Source organism: Branchiostoma lanceolatum, chromosome 4 (assembly GCF_035083965.1).
Source record: "Branchiostoma lanceolatum isolate klBraLanc5 chromosome 4, klBraLanc5.hap2, whole genome shotgun sequence".
Taxonomy (NCBI): Eukaryota; Metazoa; Chordata; class Leptocardii; order Amphioxiformes; family Branchiostomatidae; genus Branchiostoma; species Branchiostoma lanceolatum.
The window spans coordinates 26,383,271-26,403,919 of NC_089725.1; the positions used below are offsets into that span (position 1 = coordinate 26,383,271).

The 20,649-nt window shown below is 41.0% G+C and overlaps 1 protein-coding gene across 1 annotated transcript in view; it reads right to left on the reverse strand.

Moving 5' to 3' along the window:
* The window catches only part of LOC136433718 (dihydrolipoyllysine-residue succinyltransferase component of 2-oxoglutarate dehydrogenase complex, mitochondrial-like), a 51,334-nt gene that overhangs the window by 9,437 nt on the left and 21,248 nt on the right, over nt 1–20,649 (reverse strand). Inside the window, exons 12-14 of the mRNA XM_066426170.1 lie at nt 14,558–14,625; nt 6,761–6,844; nt 5,622–5,789 (exon numbers count right to left, since the gene is read on the reverse strand). Coding sequence (XP_066282267.1) covers nt 5,622–5,789; nt 6,761–6,844; nt 14,558–14,625 — 320 coding nt within the window. The remainder of the gene's footprint in view (nt 1–5,621; nt 5,790–6,760; nt 6,845–14,557; nt 14,626–20,649) is intronic.

The window sequence follows — 20,649 nt, forward strand, 5'->3', positions numbered from 1 at the left end:
TGAGGGAGCAGCTCAGGGTCAAGTTTCCTTGCAAACTTCCTGCACGTACAGCTCAGTGGTTGTAGACCTGTGTACAGTAGTGCAGATCTGTAGCTTGTGTACTGTCCCCCCAGAATGGTACGAAGAGCTCTCAACATTGACCTATGTTACATGCAAAGGCAACTTGATACCTGACTTACTGCTTCTTGAAAAATTATTGGCCTGGCATCCCTGATATTGGTCCGCTCAGACCCATGTTCCTTCACCCCAACACTTCCCCCATCTATCACAGGAATAGAAGCTGTCCAAGCGTGGATAATGACTCAGCTATATGTACCTGTATCTCTCCCACTGCAAAGTTATCAATGACTGAAGACACAGATCATACATACACAAGGAAACTACCACAGCTTATGAGCCTACGTAAATCATTTTGATGTATGGTGTGGATACTTTGAACAACTAAGGAAATCCATGTCTTTGTGACAAAACCCCTTATCATGTGCGGGGAAAATCCCATCTTTTCAAAAGCGTATCCAGATGAAACACTGCCTGTACAGGGACAAATAAAACACGATTGAATTTAATACCCATATTACAAAAAGGTAATCTGATACCTGTTTATCTGATACCATTTCTTAGAAAGTTTCCCAAGGCTGAGCGTAATGGTTGGTAAGTTCTTTGATGTTTTGGAAATGGCGCTTAGAATCAAGAAGAGGAACCACTGAAGATAGAACATCTTTGGTTGCTGTGTGGATCAAAGGCTTTGAAACATAATTCTCAAAGAGAAAGTCAGATTGACCGAACACAGCTTCGTAATTGAGGAAGTGCAACCACACACATATCCCGCAACAAATGGAAGACTCAAACGACATTTACACAATGTGCTTTGAAAGTAGCATTGTCAACTTTGTTACTACCAGGCTTGGGTGACAGCATCTCCAATTGTCGACTTTGATACATGTATCATGACCCTACAAAGAATTTACTGTATGCTACAGGATAATGAAGTAAAGCCACCTTCACAAGTATTTAGCGATAGGGAGGACAGGGAGGACTGGAGGAGGAGGGTGTTGTCCATCCGTGACACTCTCACGACAAGATGATGATGAGTGATCTATAGTACTTAAGGCCACTTCAAATGACCAGCATGCATTGAGAAAGACTATCAAAACATTTCTGCAGAGCCTTGACCGATAATCTTACTCGGCAAGGTGATTCTGCCTTCACAAGTAGCACAGATACCACAAGCAGAGAAAGGTTCCTGACACTGATCATGAGAGGGAAGGACAAATCTGCAAACATTTTTTTTTTCAAAGAACTGTACAGCAAGATGGCCAAGAACCACTAGACATAGAAAAGCTTGGAGTTTGACAAGGGAGAGGTTCCTTCAAAGGAGCGATAACGCCCTGGAATGATGGTCACAGCAAACAAAGCACATGTCCTGGATGTGATGACATGCATGTATCATGTTGATGATCTGTAAGGGTCTGGAGTCTGCTGGATATCTTAGACAATGTCCCTCATGTGAAATCTGTCCTAACAGGTCTAAATCGCATGTACCGTACTGAACATGATGTGACTAAGCATTTGTGCATTAAGTTAAACCAGGGCAAAATACATTTCTGGACCACATCCCATCTCAGCATAGTCATTAGGTTTTGTCCCCCTCCCTCATGGTGTGTTCATGGCAAAATGACTCTCAAATTCTGAGGGTTATTCACTAGTATATTCCAAAATCCTATAATGGCATTTTGAGAAAACAAATTGACATATATCATCCTTTCCCTTTAAGGGCCTATCACAGCTACAAGTCACTTCAATGTATAAATAGTGCTAACCTCATTTTACAATAAGCAAGAGATTTTTTATGTCAAATGAAGCATGTTCCTTCTGATACTGCAAGTCAGTAATAATGTTTGGAAATTGGCTGTGACACAGTTGGGCTTATTGACAATCATTCAACCAATCCATGCCAACATGCAGTTCTAGTAATTATGGCTTACGGGCACGGGGTACAAAAAAGCCCCAATAACGACTTGAAATTAAACGTGCTGTATGCCATCAAGGCTCGCTGGAGGGTCTGACTGCAACACAATTGTCTGTCTCATTGCAGTTACATGTACCTTCAGGTCGTCATCATACTACACATAAATCAGAAAATGTCAAAACATCGTCAAACAAGGGCTTAACAGATCATGCAATCTAAACAGCTGTAAGATGCAGGATTTAAAGGCCAGCACCAGACGCACACCGCAGGTGAAGGTAATGAGAGGACGGGTTAACGATGGGATGGAGACACGCGGAATAAACCTTATCCTGCACAATTTCCTTCAAGCCATGTCTCAGACGGATGTAAGCTGTGCACTGGTATGCTAGTCACAGTGTCGAGGCAAATACAAGACTGCAAAGTTGGTGATCCTTTCACAAAACAATTTGTCCATGACTTTTTTTTTGGTCCATGTCCCTGTTTGACTCTAATCATGATAAATATATACCATGCATATACATCTTAGATAACTGTAGACCTATCTTCCCTCACATGGCCTGGGGCTTTTCCATCTCCACGTTACTGCAGCGTGATTTAGGGACCCTCCAACTGTGAAAACTAACTAAAGGTTAAAATTCAGACATTGAAGCCTAAACTGTCCTCCCTCCCCCAATAGCTAAAGAGCACATTTGAATGATACTTATATCCTCGACCACACATACTGCAAAGACAATACTATTAGCATACTAAAGGCTAAGTCTGAATAAAATTTCAATTCAGCCCAGTGACAAGTTATCAACATGAAGATAGTGCAGCAGGATCTTCTTTATACACTTCCAAGTCCCCACATCTCTTTCAAACATGAATCTCGTACTCGAAACAATTTGGATACAGTGAATATGGCATGTGGGATGTCTGTAGCTCAACTTGTAGGAACCTCACTGTTGAGCTCCTGGTTCCAGTAAGTTGGTAACTGGAAGACCCTGGTTCAATCCTGGGAAGGGCATCTCAGTTGGGGCCATACCCGTCTTTCGGAAGGGACATTAAGGATATAAAAAGCACATTGAAGGGGAAGGGCTGGCAACCCCTCCCTATAAAAATATACCCTGCTGCTGAAACAGCAAGGAAACTTGTTGCCCTTTGTCTGAAGGAATGATCGAATACAGCTGGCTAAGCCAAATTTCAAGACCAAAAACAAGAGCTGCCCTTTCATCAATCTGTGTAATTGCTCTTTGCTCAACAACATGGCAACCGGTACCTGTGTGGCAAATGTGATAAATGGGTCTTTACTAAAACAAGCCCAGTAGACAATGGAGTTAATGACTACCAGTTTAAGGTCATACAGTCGGCCTGATTGTGTCAGGAAGACAAGATAAAATGAGATTTCAGGCTTTACGAGGTTACGCGATGGTTGGGAAATCAGCATGCAGACAGCACAACTTAAGTTTAAGTGAGCCTGTCAGCAATGAGTTATTGCTTTATTTGTGCCTTGCGGTTATATCTGCAAGTACATGCATTCAGTCAATATAGGTAAAAGAAATTGTTTGCACAGTTGTTAGGCCATGCTGACTGGACTGTATGGATGACATCGATGTGTGCATCGATTTTTGTCTGTTTCCAAACAAAAACGTTATCGGCCATACTGCAAATTGCACAAAGAAGTAGATTTAAAAAATGTCAGAAAATGTAAAATGTACCGATTTTCTTGCGCAAACTAACTCCTTGCACAACATACATTCTGAGCTTTGGGCAATGTTTTACAAAGTCTTCCGAGAAGATGTGAAGGAACAAAAAAAAAAATATATTCTTTGGTATACCATGTTCGCTAATAACCTGGGTGCCATCCTATTTCTACCGGCCATTCCTACATTCGCTACCCTAATTTTTTAGCTAGTTCTCTAAGTTCAGTCACCTGAGATTTCATAATGAAGGCAACTTGTTTACCAAACTTTCATTTTCTTTGCACACATCAATTTTGTAGCGCCCAGAGGATGTCATCCTTACAATCAATTCAGTATGGCCTTAGCGGCACAAAAGCAATGCTCGCTGCAGAGGTAATTGTCAAGAAATGACGTTGATGAGTTCTGGCTCTTCATCAGGGCAACAAATGTTCTGCAAATAGCAACCACTATTAACAAGGCCAGGCCACAAATTGGTGTGCTCTGCTGCTTGAGCTGGGGAGATGGAGAAGACCCGAAGAGAGGCACATAATGCATACAAATCAACAGATTCCTCCGCAACACAGACAGGCCTAAGCCCCCGCCCACTTCCCATTAAAAGATTCAGCACCGAAACTTTCCACTCAAAGCATGCAATTGAAGAATTACACGCTGGTGCTCAGCAATTGGTGAAATAACAGCAGCAACTTTTCTTACACGGTTTTCCAATAACACAAATCTACCGTAATCTGCTAAGGAGAATTTCTTGTGACATGAAATAAGGAAAACCTGCGTAACATGGCAGCTGCACAGTCCCCGAGGGCCCAACTACCTACTGTCCTACAATAATGAGAAAACTCCCGGCTTCTCCGTATCAGGATGATCTGCACGATTACCTTTATGGGTGCTCAGGATTTAGTGGCTGCCTGCTGGCTTTATGTTTCTCATTTTCTTTCCAATTGTCTGTTTTTTCCCCAACTTCCACAACAATCCATCAGAGTGTTGGTCTAAACTGTACCCAATAAGTATTGGCAAATGAGCACATTGAGCTGTGTTTGGTATGCAGCAATACATTCCTCATTAACGCTAGTGCTGGTCTTTTCCTAAACGATCAGTGGGAGACCAGGTGTTTGGGTAGTTAACCCTGGTAACCTCAATATGTTTTACAATCTATAATGGAGGCAGCTGCATGCTGACTTTAGGGCTTTACAGTGTTCCCTTCCTTGTGCAATTCAGAGTTAGGCTTTAAGCTGTTAGAGTAACTGTCTAAACTGCATGTTAGTATCTGTCCAAATCACAGAGACTAACAGGTCTGTGTATTTCCCAACTGGAGTACAAGTTGGCTCCAAGATAGGGTGTGTCCATGACCATCCCTTGCAGTGCCAGAATGGGGCTGTAAATGCTAAAGCACAGGTCAGTGGCATTGAGTGACAAGTATTTGGACCGAAATCAAGAGGTTCTGACCCCCAACAAACCCATACGTTGTCCCCTCGGGAAAGGCACTTAACACGAATTTCCTCACTTCACTCAGGTGAAAAGGAAAGCCTAGCTTTGGCTAGGGATGTCCTTTGGATAGGATATTGAATGGAGGTCTTGGGTTTAAGAAGAAAGAAGAGCCATGCCTCGAGATAGTATGTAAAAAACCCCAGCAAACTTCACCACTGCACTGTACTTCTTACACTTGCTAACTGTAGACCCATCTGCCCCCATCTTGCTAAGTGTATCCATCTGCCCTGCCCGATACTGCGGGCATGAGGAGTGCCAAAGGGTTCTGACCCATCAGAGTAAACCAGTTAAAATCCCCATCGCGGTTGTGAATACGGTCACACCGGCACACAAAAACGCTGCCGCTAGATAAGGTACCTCCAGGAGTGATTGCTTGAAAGAGAGGGGGGATTATTGCCAGATCTATCTGCGTCACACTTAATATCTCCCGCTAACTGCTGCAGAGAGAACCGTAAAACGGCACCAGACCATCTCCGCCCAGGCCTTACCTTGCCATTTATAGCCATGGGGCGATCCAGAATTGCATGCATGCCTAGAATAGCTGATTGTGGCTGGTTGATGATGGGGGTGCCGAACATGGACCCGAACACTCCTCCATTACTGATGGTGAAGGTGCCTCCATCCATGTCCTCGATGGCGAGCTCGCCCTTGCGTGCCTGAAAGAGAGAGAGGGGGGCAGAGGTTAGACCCGTGCATCATCCCAGATTATCCCGGGTATACATCCATAGCTAAGACCTCATCACACTGCAATCAAAGTGGAGCCAGTAATAGCAGCATTACCGTCGCAACCCAAACTATGTTGCGCATGGGTGATCCAAGGAAACCCTTCACCAAAAAGAAAGTGATGGGCCAGTGAGATAAGTCAATCTTTCTCCCACATTTAATTTTACCAGAGAGTTGCAGCCAAGTTAGAAGCGTGAGCTGCACACGAATCGTCCAAAAAGAAAAGGTATAATACGCTACTCATACAGCAGTGAAATGTAAGAGCCATTATACAGGTACCCCAAAAACTTAGTTGTTGGTTTGCATGCACTGCCAGACACATTTCTAGAACTGAAAACCTCAACCTCATCTGAAAATCAGCAATCAAAATTATAAAAGCTGCCTTTGCAGCCCTCCATCTGTTAGCCCCTACTGGATTGATGGAAGCATTGTGTAACTTAAGTTACATGGTTGTGTGGTTGTCTCGCACAGCAGTAGATATGGTAGCCATCTATGGCCAACAGTTATGCAAAAATCTTCAAACTAAGTCCATATTGCATAATAAAAAAAGTCATCTATGGCTTTATCTTATCACAAATGGCAGTTGCCGGGCATTATCATCAATTGTTCACTGAATACTTCCTGAATGAATAAGAGCTGTTAAAGCACTGTTAGTGCAACTCAGATAACTTTGTACATGTAACTAAAAGTTAAAACTACACAGAAAGAATACAGTTGACTCCAGGACAGTGGGGCTACCCTCACCTGGTTATGTAAACATTTACATAAAAATAGTAAGGGCATGTAAGCAAGCAAGTAAGGGCATCATGAGCTAAATGGAAATTATAGTCCTTAGTAGCAAATCACAATATTTGCCTTCAAAACAGGTGAACAACCTCAGTCAGAGTTGGTGGTACACACTTACCTTCTCTCCCAGTTCCTGAATGGTCTTCTCAATGTCAGCATAGTTCATGTTTCCCACATCCCTGATGACAGGTACAACCAGACCCTGCGGACACGAAACAAAGTCATCCTTTTAGCAAAGATCTGCCTTACCATTGTTGAGGTACATTGGCTAGCTTTACTGAAATACATATTCATTGTGGTAACCAAGTCTTACAAGTAGAATGTGTGCAGAAACCAGCTTCTATTCCTGCTTCACTCACTAGCAAACACATGAAATCATATTCTAGAAAAATGCATACAGTCAAACCTGTACAAGTGACCACCTCTATATAGAGACCACTTGTCCGATGTGACCACTTTTTGGTGTTACTTAGATAATTTTCCCCATTGATACAGGTATCTTACTTAGTAGTCCTGTAGGAGAAAGCTTATTCTTATTCAGGATCTTCAAAGCATAATGTGACTGGTATCCTTGAAACCCCTTGGACACAGCAGCATTTACATCAGCACCTTGGACAGACTCCAGAGATTCCAGATAAGGTTCTATGCTCATGCAGAGGAAGGAGTGAAAGGAAGAATTAAATCTACAGCTGATTAAGGGTGAACAAATGTTTTGAGATTTTGCCTGAATTTAACATGCATAATAAAATTCATAAGAATTCTTTTATAAGAATACTTTCCTGATCAGTAAACAAACGTTCGCAAAGACAGCTGGGTGAAGGTGTTTAGAAATGTCCACACCCTTCAACTTAGTGCAAAACTACAGATATTTTTCATAACGTATGACAACAGGGAAAATTACATTGACCAGTGCCCCACACATCGTTTCATTTCCACTGACACATTGTTCCATTCTTCATTCAGTATTCCTCTGCTGAGAATAGTCAAACGTCAATTCACAGAGACAACACTGGCCTCCATTCCCTACAGGGCAAAGATTACATTTTTGTACTTTAAACTTTCCATTGATTTCCATGGTCTGCATCTCGACAGATAAAGCTACCCCTCATATTATTGAACCAGGTTAAGACTAACTTAGATTGCCGAGCAGGTCCAAAGGCATGCCTGCTTGCATGATGATAAGCTAGTTCTGACATTACCGGTACCATGCATCAGGCACTCATACATAAGGGCACGGCTGCAGAATGCACCAGACAGGATATAGGATGAGCAATATGATATTTGACCAGGGAAGGACATATACTAGACCTGTACCTTTGGTTCTACCCTGGGGGCTCTGTTTTACTGTCTGGCTGTGTCATAATTACCCTGTCTGTTCCACGTGCAAGAAGACAAGACCGTCTGTCAGTCAGTGACCCATATCAGTAAATTCACAAATCCCCTCTAGTGCCAGAGCGCAATACCAGGTGTAATACATCTATTTCCCAGCCAAGTGACACAGAAAGATTTGGAGCAAGAGTTGACTGTCCTGGCTGAATTTTTGGAAATTTGAAAGTGGATGAATAGCAAGAGAGAACTATGAATGCATTTAAGTTTGCATGGTTCTTGTTTCACGTTAAGGGGAAATGGAGTGTTTGTGGAGTTTATGGCAGTGCTCTAGTCACATACTGCTAAAGTATTGGACAAAAATGTTTGCGGTAGTTTTATAATTGCTGTGAAATGGTTGCTGCGAAAACCGCGAACATAAAACCACCGCGAACATATCTGCATTTACAGTATCTGGTATAGAGGGGGGATTTCTGATGGAGTGACTTATCTGGGAATGTGCACGAGACTGGAACCTGGGAAAGGAATAAAGTGTCCTGGAAGACAGTTAGAAGTCAGAAGGTCGGCTGGCAAGATATAAAGATTTGTCTCCATATCTGAAGCTGGGAAACCACAACTGCTACTACAATGGTGTATGAATGAATGAAATGAATTGAATGAATGAATGAATGAATGAAAACTTTATTTGGTTCAGGAATAGGTCCAACTGGCAGTTGGCAAGAACATGACAATTTGAAATATCAACGACAATATATCAAAGAGGAAGGTTATCTGCAAGCAGTAAAAATTGGCTGCTCATTGATTGATTTGTGATTGCTGCAATTACAAGAATTCACATGAGGGAAAATAGGGTCAACATAGCAATGGCTAGGGACCAATGTCAGGGCCCAGTCTCTATAAAGCCATAGAAACTTGAGTTTATGGTTAACATATGTTAAAACATCCTCCTTAATGATCGCCTAGATGCAGATGAAGCTTAACATTAACCAAATCTATTAAGTGCCTTCATGCAACAGTGGAATTAGTTAGACCACGATTAGCATACATTGACGTCACCTTTCATCATTACAGAATACATGTCTAAAAAATACTTTTAGTTATCAAGATGCCCATGTTTATGATGCCCATGTTTATGATGCCCATATTTATGATGCCCATTAATGTCATCAACTTAATGGGCTAGTTACTTTGATGTCTTTAGGCCAAGTTGATTTGTGTATAGGGATGGCATCCTCTGGGAACCCCAAAACTGATGCGAGTGTGCGAATGAAAAAAAAAAGGTTGCAAAAAAAAAAAAAGTTGCCTTCATTATGAAATCTATGTGGCCAGGAAGAATGAACAGAACTGGACATACAGAGTATGGTATTATGAAATACATGTATACAATAATTATACATCTTTATTTTTGTTCTTTCAAAACTTCTTCTTTGACTTTGGGATTGACTTTGGCATTCTACGACATAATATCCATTTTCTGAAATATTTTTTTTGCAATTAACAGCATACATATCCTTATTTTGCCCTTGCTTTTTAGGTTTTACAGTATGTTCACAAACTTAATATTGTGGAAACGAGCAAAACTTGATGCACGCTCGAATGTCATCCATATAATCAAATCAACATGGCCTTAACAATATTTAACAAGGAAAGTCATGTATGGTACTTCACTTATTCTGTACCATTAGCAGTGCAAGGATGCTGCTATGCAACAGTGACAGACTTTGAAACTAGCTAAAAGGAGCGGAATGAAAAAGCTTGACGAGCTTCATCCTGATTGTGAGATCTGCAGCCTTCCGCGGGGAAAGGGGAGCTTCAGTCAGACTAGGAATGATAAATCCAATTTTCCCAAGAGTCCTCAACTGCTCGTACAAGTGATGTGTTCCTGGACATACAGGTACACGGAGGCCATCAAACTACCTTGTTACGTTTGTGGAAGGCCTGACAACCGCTGATGGATGGAAATTTTAAGTGTGTGTAATAAGCCTCAGCCTCCGCTACCTGCCGCGGAGAACCCGCCCATAAATCACGACCAGGCACTGCGAGTATTCTAGTTGAGGCGTGCTTCTGCCATTAAGCCCAGTCAAACATATATGAGATGTACAATCAAGGGGAAATGCTGTCCAAGACACACAGACAAGCCCAAAACAATACTCTACACTCTTGGGGTAAACAACTAACAAAAAAGACAGTTTATTCTTCGATAATTTCAAATCAAAAGCCGAGTGACAAGCGATTCATCTTACAAACAGAACATGTAGCAACAGCACAAAATGACAGCGCAGGCAGAAAATTAAAGATGCTGGCAAATTTCACACCTGGGTGCCACCACAGCCTGTAATGGCGTGCTATAGTCGGCTGTGCTCCTTTATCTTTCATTTCCTGTTTCACTAAGTGCAGTACTCAGAGATCTCAGCGCTCAGCTTACAAATGTAGGTTGCGACCGCACACTTAGTAAAATCTTGTCTTTCCGCAGATGTGTGGTGCGCTCTTGCCTCCACACGTCAGCCATTGCGGCAGAGCGTGGAAAATTGCTTCTTAATGAGTACATGGGAAATATACTTTTGCGTGAACTAGATTGACTTGCAGATGTCAACCAGGTAGGGTCAACCATATCCGGAGTTAGTTCAGAATTTGATCCATACGGTGAAGCAGCGGGATCGCTTACCAACCGAACCACAGGGATGCAACATTGTGTGGAAAATGTATCTTCTTTGGATTTATAATACAGGCACTCTAATACCTTCAAGTTTACCATTCACTGTCATTAAAGTCACTAGCTAGATTCATGATGAAAGCTTTTGCTCATTGACCAATAAAAAATGCACAGCTGAATGTAGTAGATGTTGCACTGACGTTTGATCAATGGTAAGGCTGCATTTTACATAGAATTGTTGTTAATCATTGATAAATCTCATTACATTTCATGCAACATACACGTATAAAACAATGGCCAACTAAGATTTCATCTAAAAAGGACAAAACATGATTTCAAGTGAAAATTTCTTGAAAATAATGGCTTCAATAGAAAAATCATTATCGTTCAATGCTTTCTGTTGTAATTGTATGGCAAGCAATATTGGAATTATTGATTCATTTGACCTGGCACAACTTACCATCATTTACATTATTTGAAAATATCAATTTTATTGGCATTAGGACGGGCATCCAGCCGTAAAAACTCTTGCTACAAAAAAGACTTGCACTTGCTGAGGAGTTCTGGGGCTTCCCCATCCATGTGCAAGCATGTCCAACCCCCATCTGATGGGGAATAAAGACGAAAAATAAAATTGGAGAGAGATTCATATGTCTATAGATAGCATAACAAACTTTATATTAATCTTTCTCTTTCAACTGCAGCCTTTTGGCACCAAATTTGCATTGGCTACAGGGTTATACACTGTCAACGATTGGCGTTAACAGGAGAAATAGTCAGGAATTTTATCCACGATTTCATGAGTTGTCTACATGGGATTATGATATTGCATTAGTGATAGGTAGACGCAGACTTCATAACTGCAACACATCACAAGCAAAAAATGTTTTCCTTTTCCATGCTGATGGCTCATCTCTGCCCCCCTCCCCCAAGTTTCAGCATGAAAACAGCAAGTATGAAACCACAAGGTATTTCTAGAGTACAGTGAAACCTGTACAACTTACTTCAAGTGACCAATGCTACATAAGGACAACCTGGCCAATGTGACCACTTTTTGGCAGTCCCTTAGACAATTTCTCCCCAACACACAAGCATAAGAATTCTGTCCACATAGACCAAAATTTCTCGGCCCCTGAATGGTCTTCTTGGGCAGTTCTGACTGTACTACAACATGTGCATGTATGTACAGAACAGGACTGTTTCCAGCTTTACATTTATTTCCGTTAATGGGAGCCCGTTAATTTTCATTGTTAAATCTGTCATTTCAAACTTACAAAAACACATTTTCATGAATCTTATGTCAAGAACTTCAGATTTTTGGGATGGATGGGGTGAATTTTTTGTCTGTCCCAACAAGCAACAAAATTTCTGTCCCGGGACGGGTCCTGGAGACAGCTCTGGTACAAAATGATGCACTCCAAGGTCTGTCCAGCCATCTCTTTGGCACATGGTGACTCTAGAAGCATTTTTGAGATAAGACAAGATACTCCACTTCTTATCTCATCTTACAAGAAGATTAACCTTCTCTCTCCTGCCTAACCTAGTCACCAGGAGGTCACCTGGACAGGGAGATGGCTGATCCGTAAAGCTTTGATACCGAGCAGCAGGCTCATCTACAAGCTTTGATACCCAAGCTCTCAACAGGAATCATTAAGACTCACACTTCCTCCAGCAGGGCCATTCGATTCTGTAGGATAAAATCCGCTAAGCCTGGAGATTCATCAAAGCAGGACGACTTAGCGCTGATAAGAAACCTAATGAAAGTGACAATCCCTGACATTAACATCTGCACCTCCATCTACGACTGGTAATTGCTTCCATTCTTCAGGGACTTGCCTCCCATCAACAAGTGTAATGCTGAAAAATTTTAACAGACAGGAAGCACATTGTCTGATATGCATTGCTTTCTGCTTTAATAAGTCAGTTGGGCCGTGGCTGTGGTGAAGAGCAAAAGGTCAATCCGCAACATCAACCGCACAAGTGAACTAATAAAAGGCTATGGCTCTTTTAGCTACAAAAGGTAATAAAAAAGACTGTATTGGGGTACAGGTGTACATGGATTTGAGATTATAATAAGTACTTAATATATGATGCTATCTAGACATTATGTTGATTCAACAATCAATTAAATTTGCACTAAAACTAGTTACTAGTGAAAGATATTCAGTGGACACTTTGGGTTGATGAGAACTTTTTAAAGATCGGCTGTCTACTTTTCAAATGAGTATCCAACTATCTTTTCAATATCCACTTCTGGAAAGGCTCTCTGTTGTACATAAATGTCTTAGAGGCAGAGCCAGGTTGTTTATGTTTGACTCATTCTATTTGTAACCTCAGTGCCCATGTGACAGTCTGACAAACACAACCCTCGGTAATACAGGACCTCAAGAGAAGGGCTCTCCATTCATGTTGCCCTGAATTCGTTCACAGCAGAGGGACATGAAGTATAGTGTCAATTTCAGATACCATATATCAGAAGGACCTGTAACCCCAACGATACTGCAATTCAATACTCATAAATAATGGACGAATTCTGTGCTCCCCAAACAGACTGTTGAAAGCCAGGTCACCACCGGCACTGCATACCTCACTCTAAGTCTAACCAAGAACTGACGACAACTTTCCACAGCAGTCAGCAACAAGTATGTTGTTTTAGAGAGTCAGGACATTTAGCCTGTTCAAAAAGGGCTGTCCTTGAAGTCTACTTACATGTAGTGCTACAGTCAAGTCTGCCACCTGAACTACATCCGAGGACATCCGCATACATATGTAAGACTCGTATGCATTAAAATGTTTCTTCAAACTCAAACTTGAAGCTTCTTCTGGAGTATGCAATAGAAATAAGTTCAAAGGATGTTGTTGTATACAGCTTCCACATTAGGGTGCACCGAACATGCCTGTAGTGCCCCCACACACTCTAAGGTCCACTTTTTAATGTCTAAGTTTTTTTTTTTAAAGGCAGACTGATTTGTATCACTAGCGGGGCTGGAATCCTAGAAAATTGCTCATTTTGTCTCTGATTTTTCCTTTGGGGTCCTCTCAAAAACGCAGGAAATGCTATTTTAGAAGGTTCAATCTTTAAAATTTTCCGAGGGGGGCATGCCCCTAGACCCCCCTAGAAAGCATCGCTCGCTGACCCCTCTGATAGTACGAAGAACCCCCCCAAACAGAAAAAATGGCTAGAGGCATGCTGAGTGACCATGACATTGGAGTTCACTCCCTAAGAGGTGCACCTGTTCTCTAAAAAAAAGGTAAGTCATCAATTTGTCAAAATGAAAAAGAGCAGGAGTCAGATGTGATTTATATGATATTCACCAGGGTATTGTATAAGCACTCTGCAATGAGATGAGATATCGTCCCTTTGATACATGGCGCGGTGCCCTGCTGGCAGCGCCGATAATTGCTATGCCCAAACTGCACTTGACGGCAGCTGGAGAAAGTAAACAGGCATGTGGCAAGCAGAGTGAAACACCCAATAACAAGCTGCAAGGAGGAATGCACCACCTGAGGTTGTTGAGGACTTTCACTTGTATGCCACATAAGAACTGTTACTGTAACTCTTGAAATATTTGCAACAGTTTTATTTTCACGTTTTTCACGGTGACCTCTCCACTGCAATGAACACCTTGAATATTTGTTTCCAATGTATTGCCACTGTACCAAAGAATCAACTGCGAACTCAAAACACGAAAACCTCTTTTCCCCTACAGCGAGGTAGTCCACGCTAAAATAAATTAACTTAGTTACAGTACCTTAGAATAACATCAATAATATAGGAAAGAGAAGTATCAAAGAATGTTGAGAATATTTTTGTAGAAATTCAGTTTACTGTAAAATGTATTCCTTGTATACATGCTGAGATACATTTTAAAAGTAACACCCACCCAAGACGTCACCTTGCCCCCTCCCTCCTCATTTGGATGCAGGGAAACTCACCTTAGGCGTTGCCACGGCAACACTGATGTCAATGTAGTCTCTGTACACAATCTCCTTGTCTTCAATCACTGGAGAAAAAAAAGATGCACAATTAATCATAAGGGTTTAACAAGTCAACCTCATTCGTTGCCCTTTTTAATACACAGAGCAGAAGAAAGGCCATCCATGCATGTAGAAGTGAGTTGTACAGGGTTGGGTACTCATACATACAAGGTTATCCACAAGGGTTGGAGAAAGACAGTTATTTCATTGACCTCAGAGGCAGTGCATTTCTATAGCTTTAATACCATCCATTATGCTGAGGAGGTCAAGAATCCATGTATGTCGATTTCTTTTGTAATCCTGACCATCACATTCAAGATTGAAACCAGTGAGGAAATCCTACTGTAAATGCTGACATTTTCACAGTGGTTTAATATTTGTAGTTTTTGAGGTGACCTCTTCACCTCAAACTCAAAACCACCCCCAAAAAGCTTGCTCTGTCTTCTGCCCGCCTACCCCCATGTTTCAACCGCGAACTTAAAGTTAAACCCATTGCGAACAATCCATTTTCTCCCTACCATGAAATTAAATCCCTATAAACTTAAAGGCATTTACAGAATGTAGGATGGAGAACTTATCATATTAATATTCCTAATGCCACTAGACAAACCTTCCATTGAAAAACATGTCTGTTCTTTTATATCTACTATAACTGAAAACGGAGGAGAAGTAGGATTTATCTAAAAATAGTCATATTCTTATCCGTTAACTGTACTTGTTATTTTGTTTTGTTGTGACCTGTACTTAGCCAAGTGTGGCAAAAATGTGCAATAAAGGTCTCCATTCATTAATAAGTGATGGTGCACCTCAGGTACTGTATATGAACATGTCCACAACATGTATACTACTTTAATCTCCACATGTTTGTGCCCCAGCTGCTGGAACCAACATAACATTGAACACCGCTAATGAGCTTAATCTGAATTGAAGGTCCTGACTACGCTGCATGTAATTAGCCAATTAGTGAATGACGTAAAGACATCTATAATAGAGTATAAAGGCTGAGGTGGAGCTTCCCTGTGTTATATATGCTAATCCTTGCCTTAGTGGATTTATTTGCAATAGATAACAAGCATGTTGTAGGGACAGAAATCATGTCTGCACACTTGGTTATGTATGTCTGCAGTACAATACATGACCCGCTTATCAACATGTATGATCAGTGACCTGTTTTCTGCAAATGTACCTAAAAAGATACACCGATTTTAAATATTGTCTGTCCTACTTATCTTAAAGTGTCAATTTTAAGGTCTTACGTATACGCATGATATTGGACAGTATTGCGCCGTATATTCAAATGTGATGATTGATTGATTGATTGATTGATTAATTGATATGATTATTAATTGAAATGATTGTACATTGGTTTTAATTAAGTGGCAACACTGCGATTTCCAATAAAGTTATCTTGTATCTTGTAAAATTGAAGACTTATACAGAATGCTTGCTTGATATTCATTGTAAAGCAGATTTTCTAAAAGCCTTCTTATGATGCTACTGAAGTCTACAGACAGCAACTTGCTCAAGGGACTTCTGCAGACAGATCTTTATTACATACATGATGGTACCACTGTATCTATCTACGACTGAATAATGTCTTGGTCACAAATCACCAACGCTGTGAAATCAACAGGTTGCAAAGGAGCCAGTGGATGTTTGGGAGCTTTCAGCTGTTTTTTTTCTTGGACAATAAACAACTATTTTGTTTACTATTTTGTTTACAAGAGTTGGTCATCACAAGTCATGTTTGTACAACGTAAAAATAGGATTTACTTTGGAGCTGTCAGCTTTTTTTTCTTGTAATGCAAATGACAATTTTGTGTATTGAGAGTTTGAAGAGTTTGTCACATGTTTGTGCAAATTTGTTAAGATAAGATTCATCAATCTTTAATGACAGAGCATGCAGCCTACATGGCAGCAGCTGGAGATACACCACTCCGTCAGTGATGTGAAAATACCAAGTTCATTTGTAGCTCGTCTGACCTTTCCCAGAGTCGATTTCCATTTTGAGAGGATCTATCATCTGTTGCATGAGTGCAGAGGGAATAACAGTGTACGTTCCTTCTGTAGGGTGAGGAACCCCTCCCATCTGGTGACACAAGGAGAACCCAATCTGACTGATGGAGGAGAAAGTGTGTGCCAAGTCACCTTCAAGGAACTGCCCCTTCCAGACACAAAGAAATTGTACTTCTTGGAAGACTGATGACAAGTCACCTCTGAGATGCATTCCTTGCTGGGTGACAGAAACTGAGTGCACCCCTGGTGTCCTAATGGATGTCTTTCACCCTGTCTGCAAGTCATAATGTACCTACCAGCAACTTCAGAACCGCTGAAACTTGCTGCTACTCTTGGGAAGGATAAGCCAAAAGAAACATCTGCAGGTTGCAACAGCCCAAACTGTACTCATTTTGGGAGTGTAAGTCTCTATCAATCCTAATTCTTATAGAACACAAACAACAGTTGTCGTTTGTTGCATATCAAACTGTCGACAGCATTCAATACTTTGGTATTTATGAATAAAGTGAGTTTTTCTCCAGAGACTTAACAGAGAGGACACATGCTTTTCTGTCTTGTGTCTTTCAAACACATATCAAGGCACATGGATAGGACCCAAATGCTTGTCAGCATCAAAGGAATCAACAGGAAATAATGACTCTTCCATCATATACAATCATTGTTAAGATTGGTCCAGGTGTCAGAAAAGTTACCTGTAGATTGTACTAACAAGAGACATCTCAGCTTGGTGCTACGCCAAAGGTTTGCCTGTGAGGAAATCAACAGGTAGGTATACTACCATACATCATTTCTTTCATCTTGAATCCCCACATACATTGACAAATATATGCTGCTTTAAATCAAAATGTAATCAAACTGGCACCTTTGACAAAAGCAAGTCGGAGATTTGACAAGATTACAGAAAAAAGTTTACATGTGCGTCAAGGAACTTTGCTTTACTTAATGTTTCAAGCATCCATCAAGAATGGGAGATGCTGTCACAGCCTTTGTGTCAAGTGTATTCACCCCGAGATTCAAAGCTGTCTGACTTAATTTTCTAACATATACATTGTAGGAAGACTTGGTATGTTTGAAAACTTGGTGCAAGAATAATTTTTTTCATTCTGGGATGCTGCTGCTAAGCAGGCTGAATTGTGATGTACCAGACACCATGTCCTCATCATACATGCATGGCAGGTACAAATATAAAATGTCTATCTGTGCATGCTTCCATCTGGGACAGTAAGGGTCAAAGCCTGCAGGAATGGGGAAAGAAATAGGATATTACAATTTTGGGAAAAGCTACAAATCTTGTTTTGTGACCTTCAGACTCTCATCTTGTCAACTCTTCTGGGTCGATGTGGTTCAGCATTTGGTGGATGTTGACGATAGAAACTGAAATTCTAGTTAATTCCCCAGAATCACATTATCATAACAATGTACCCCAGGCCAAACAAAGAAATTACTACTTAAGTAGTAGCATCAAATGGCTGTCTGGTTCCTCTGTGCTGTAGTATCAGGCTGATAACTGTAAAAGTTATCCCAGGTAAATGCCACATACAGAAATAAACTCTTTTCAAGAAGACTGCAGTGAAATATTGAGATCAGATTGAAGACCTCCTTTGGGAATGCGATACCAGACAGGAATATGATAGAACTATCAGCACTAACTAATCACTTTGATACAATCTAAACAAACTAATGCAACCACCCTTTGCTGTCAGTGATAATTACTATCATTGCAGGGTAATTTCGTGCAAAAAGAGGAGCAAGCATTTAAGGCAATTTGCGGCATCAATTCTTTATTTCCTGTTTGTTTCCCAATAATGCTTTCATATTTATGTGAAGACACATCAACAGCTAGAAAATGAACAACTGGCTATAAAAGCTTTAAACAACTGGTTGAAAAAACAAAAATCAGCAAGAAACCGAAGAAAACTTTTCTGCTTGAGCCCAACACTAGATAGATGCTAACTGGCTGCACTGCTGCCTTCCATCATGCCTCAACATGACAGGGATGCAGGACAGATTTAAGTGTCTGTGGATTAAAAGACTGTTGGGTGTCACTGGGGACATCCTCCCTCCACTTGCCCACAATGTCCATCAGCCAGACATGCGGGACACCACATGCATCTTTCATGACCCACAACTGTTGCAGCAGCGACACTCATGAAAAATGAATGTAACACAGATAAAGACACCCTGGAAGAGCTCTCCTCAGGGATTGCCTCCTTTCTTAAGTCCACAATTATTCTTTCTTCTGCGCTGTCACTGAAGAGGCTTTGATGCCCAGAGGTGATGCATAAACAGATATGTCTCTATGAAATTTTCAGGTCCTGACACGGATTCAAACGACCAGATGCGTCACTGACATGCAAACGTCTACTTTTGTTCTATTACTATTTATAGCTCATTATTGATTGATCAAGGGTATGGGGACTTTGATGGCTAACTTTACGGTGACTGTGCCACGGTCATTGGGCTGTTTCTGGGTGAAAGGTGAAGAGGGGATTATTGTGATTGACCTAATGCAATTTCTAATTGCCTGCAAATTTTTCTCCAATTACAACTTAAGTGTAGTTGACACAACTGGATCAAGCAATTAATGGTATGTATTGATCACCACCGCTGATGATATTTTCCCTTCTACATGTACTTCACAGTACATCCAATTAAATCAACACCGGTGGCTCACTGGTCATTTCTGCCCCCTTGTGGAATGGTGCAGAACTGTCCACAGCTTTGAGGCTTATTTTCTGAAGGATAATGGCTTTGCAATGCTGTCAGAGAAGGGATCCTGGGGGGATGACCTGACCATACACAGAGCTCCTGTGCCTGACATACATGTATTGTGTTTGTGCATGCAGCACATAACAAGCCTTGTAACAATGCTTTAATTAAAGAATGGTATTTGCGATTTAGCTCTCAATGATGAGAATAATTGATCACAGCCAGTTATACCATCAGTTAACCATAGGGAGTCACTAGTGAACTACAATCTTCCTCCCCCCCCCCCCCCTCCCAAACAGACCAAGGAACAGTTTTGAGACAGTCTGCTTTTAGATCACAGTGAAAAGTCCACTAAAGGGCCATTCTGGAAGTACTACCACACTTTCAGCACCGTGGAGATGTCAATAAGCCTTCAGCAGGTTTCAACTATAGGATTTGTAGCTTAATTTCTGGGATATGGAATCAAGTAAATTTATGATCATTTATATTCCATACATTTTATAGTTTCTTCTACATAACTTACTTCAAAGCCTCAAATGGAATATAACAAGCCTCCCCCCATTTTTGACACAAAAGGAAGCGACATAAAGCACATACTCAATAGCAGTATTTATCTGCAAGAGCTGAAAAGTGCATCATGCAAAGGTGTATGAAATGTATGAAATTGTATGAAATTGTATGAAATTGTATGAAAGCAATAAGGATGTATGTTTTCAAAGCTTTTAGACCATGTGAATATTTGCAAGATGTTTACAGCACGACCTCAGGAGATCCACTGCTCTACCGGGACATTTAAAGATTTCTGGTGCGAGCACAAGGCTGGCTTTGTCTAGTCAAGTGGATGCTAACATGCATCCCATCAGCCATCCTGATTACAATCACTGAACATTAGACATGCCTGAGTGGTTTATCACAGCCAGAACGCATGCATCAATGCAGTAGGAATTACTTTGACTTTTGATGGGGGCTTTGGGACGCAGTGTCAAGTAAAAATACAATGTGAGGTATCTGCAGGAGAGCAACGGTTCAGTCATATTTAGGGAGAGCTGTTCAAGCACTGTTGTGCTTACTGATGTGTGAATTTGACGCAAATTTCTCTGGGGAAGGGAGAGACAGCGACAATTCATCATGTGAAAGATAGTGAAGATGGACTGCCATGACAGTCGCTGCAGGTTTTGATAAAGATGAATAATATACTACACATCAAAGGTGGATTACTTTGTAATTCTGTTGTTAGATGAATCGGGATTAAACAATCAACTTAGATGATAAAGGATTACAATGTGTCTCATGTCACAGGGTAGTGTTTACATCGTTACTGTTGA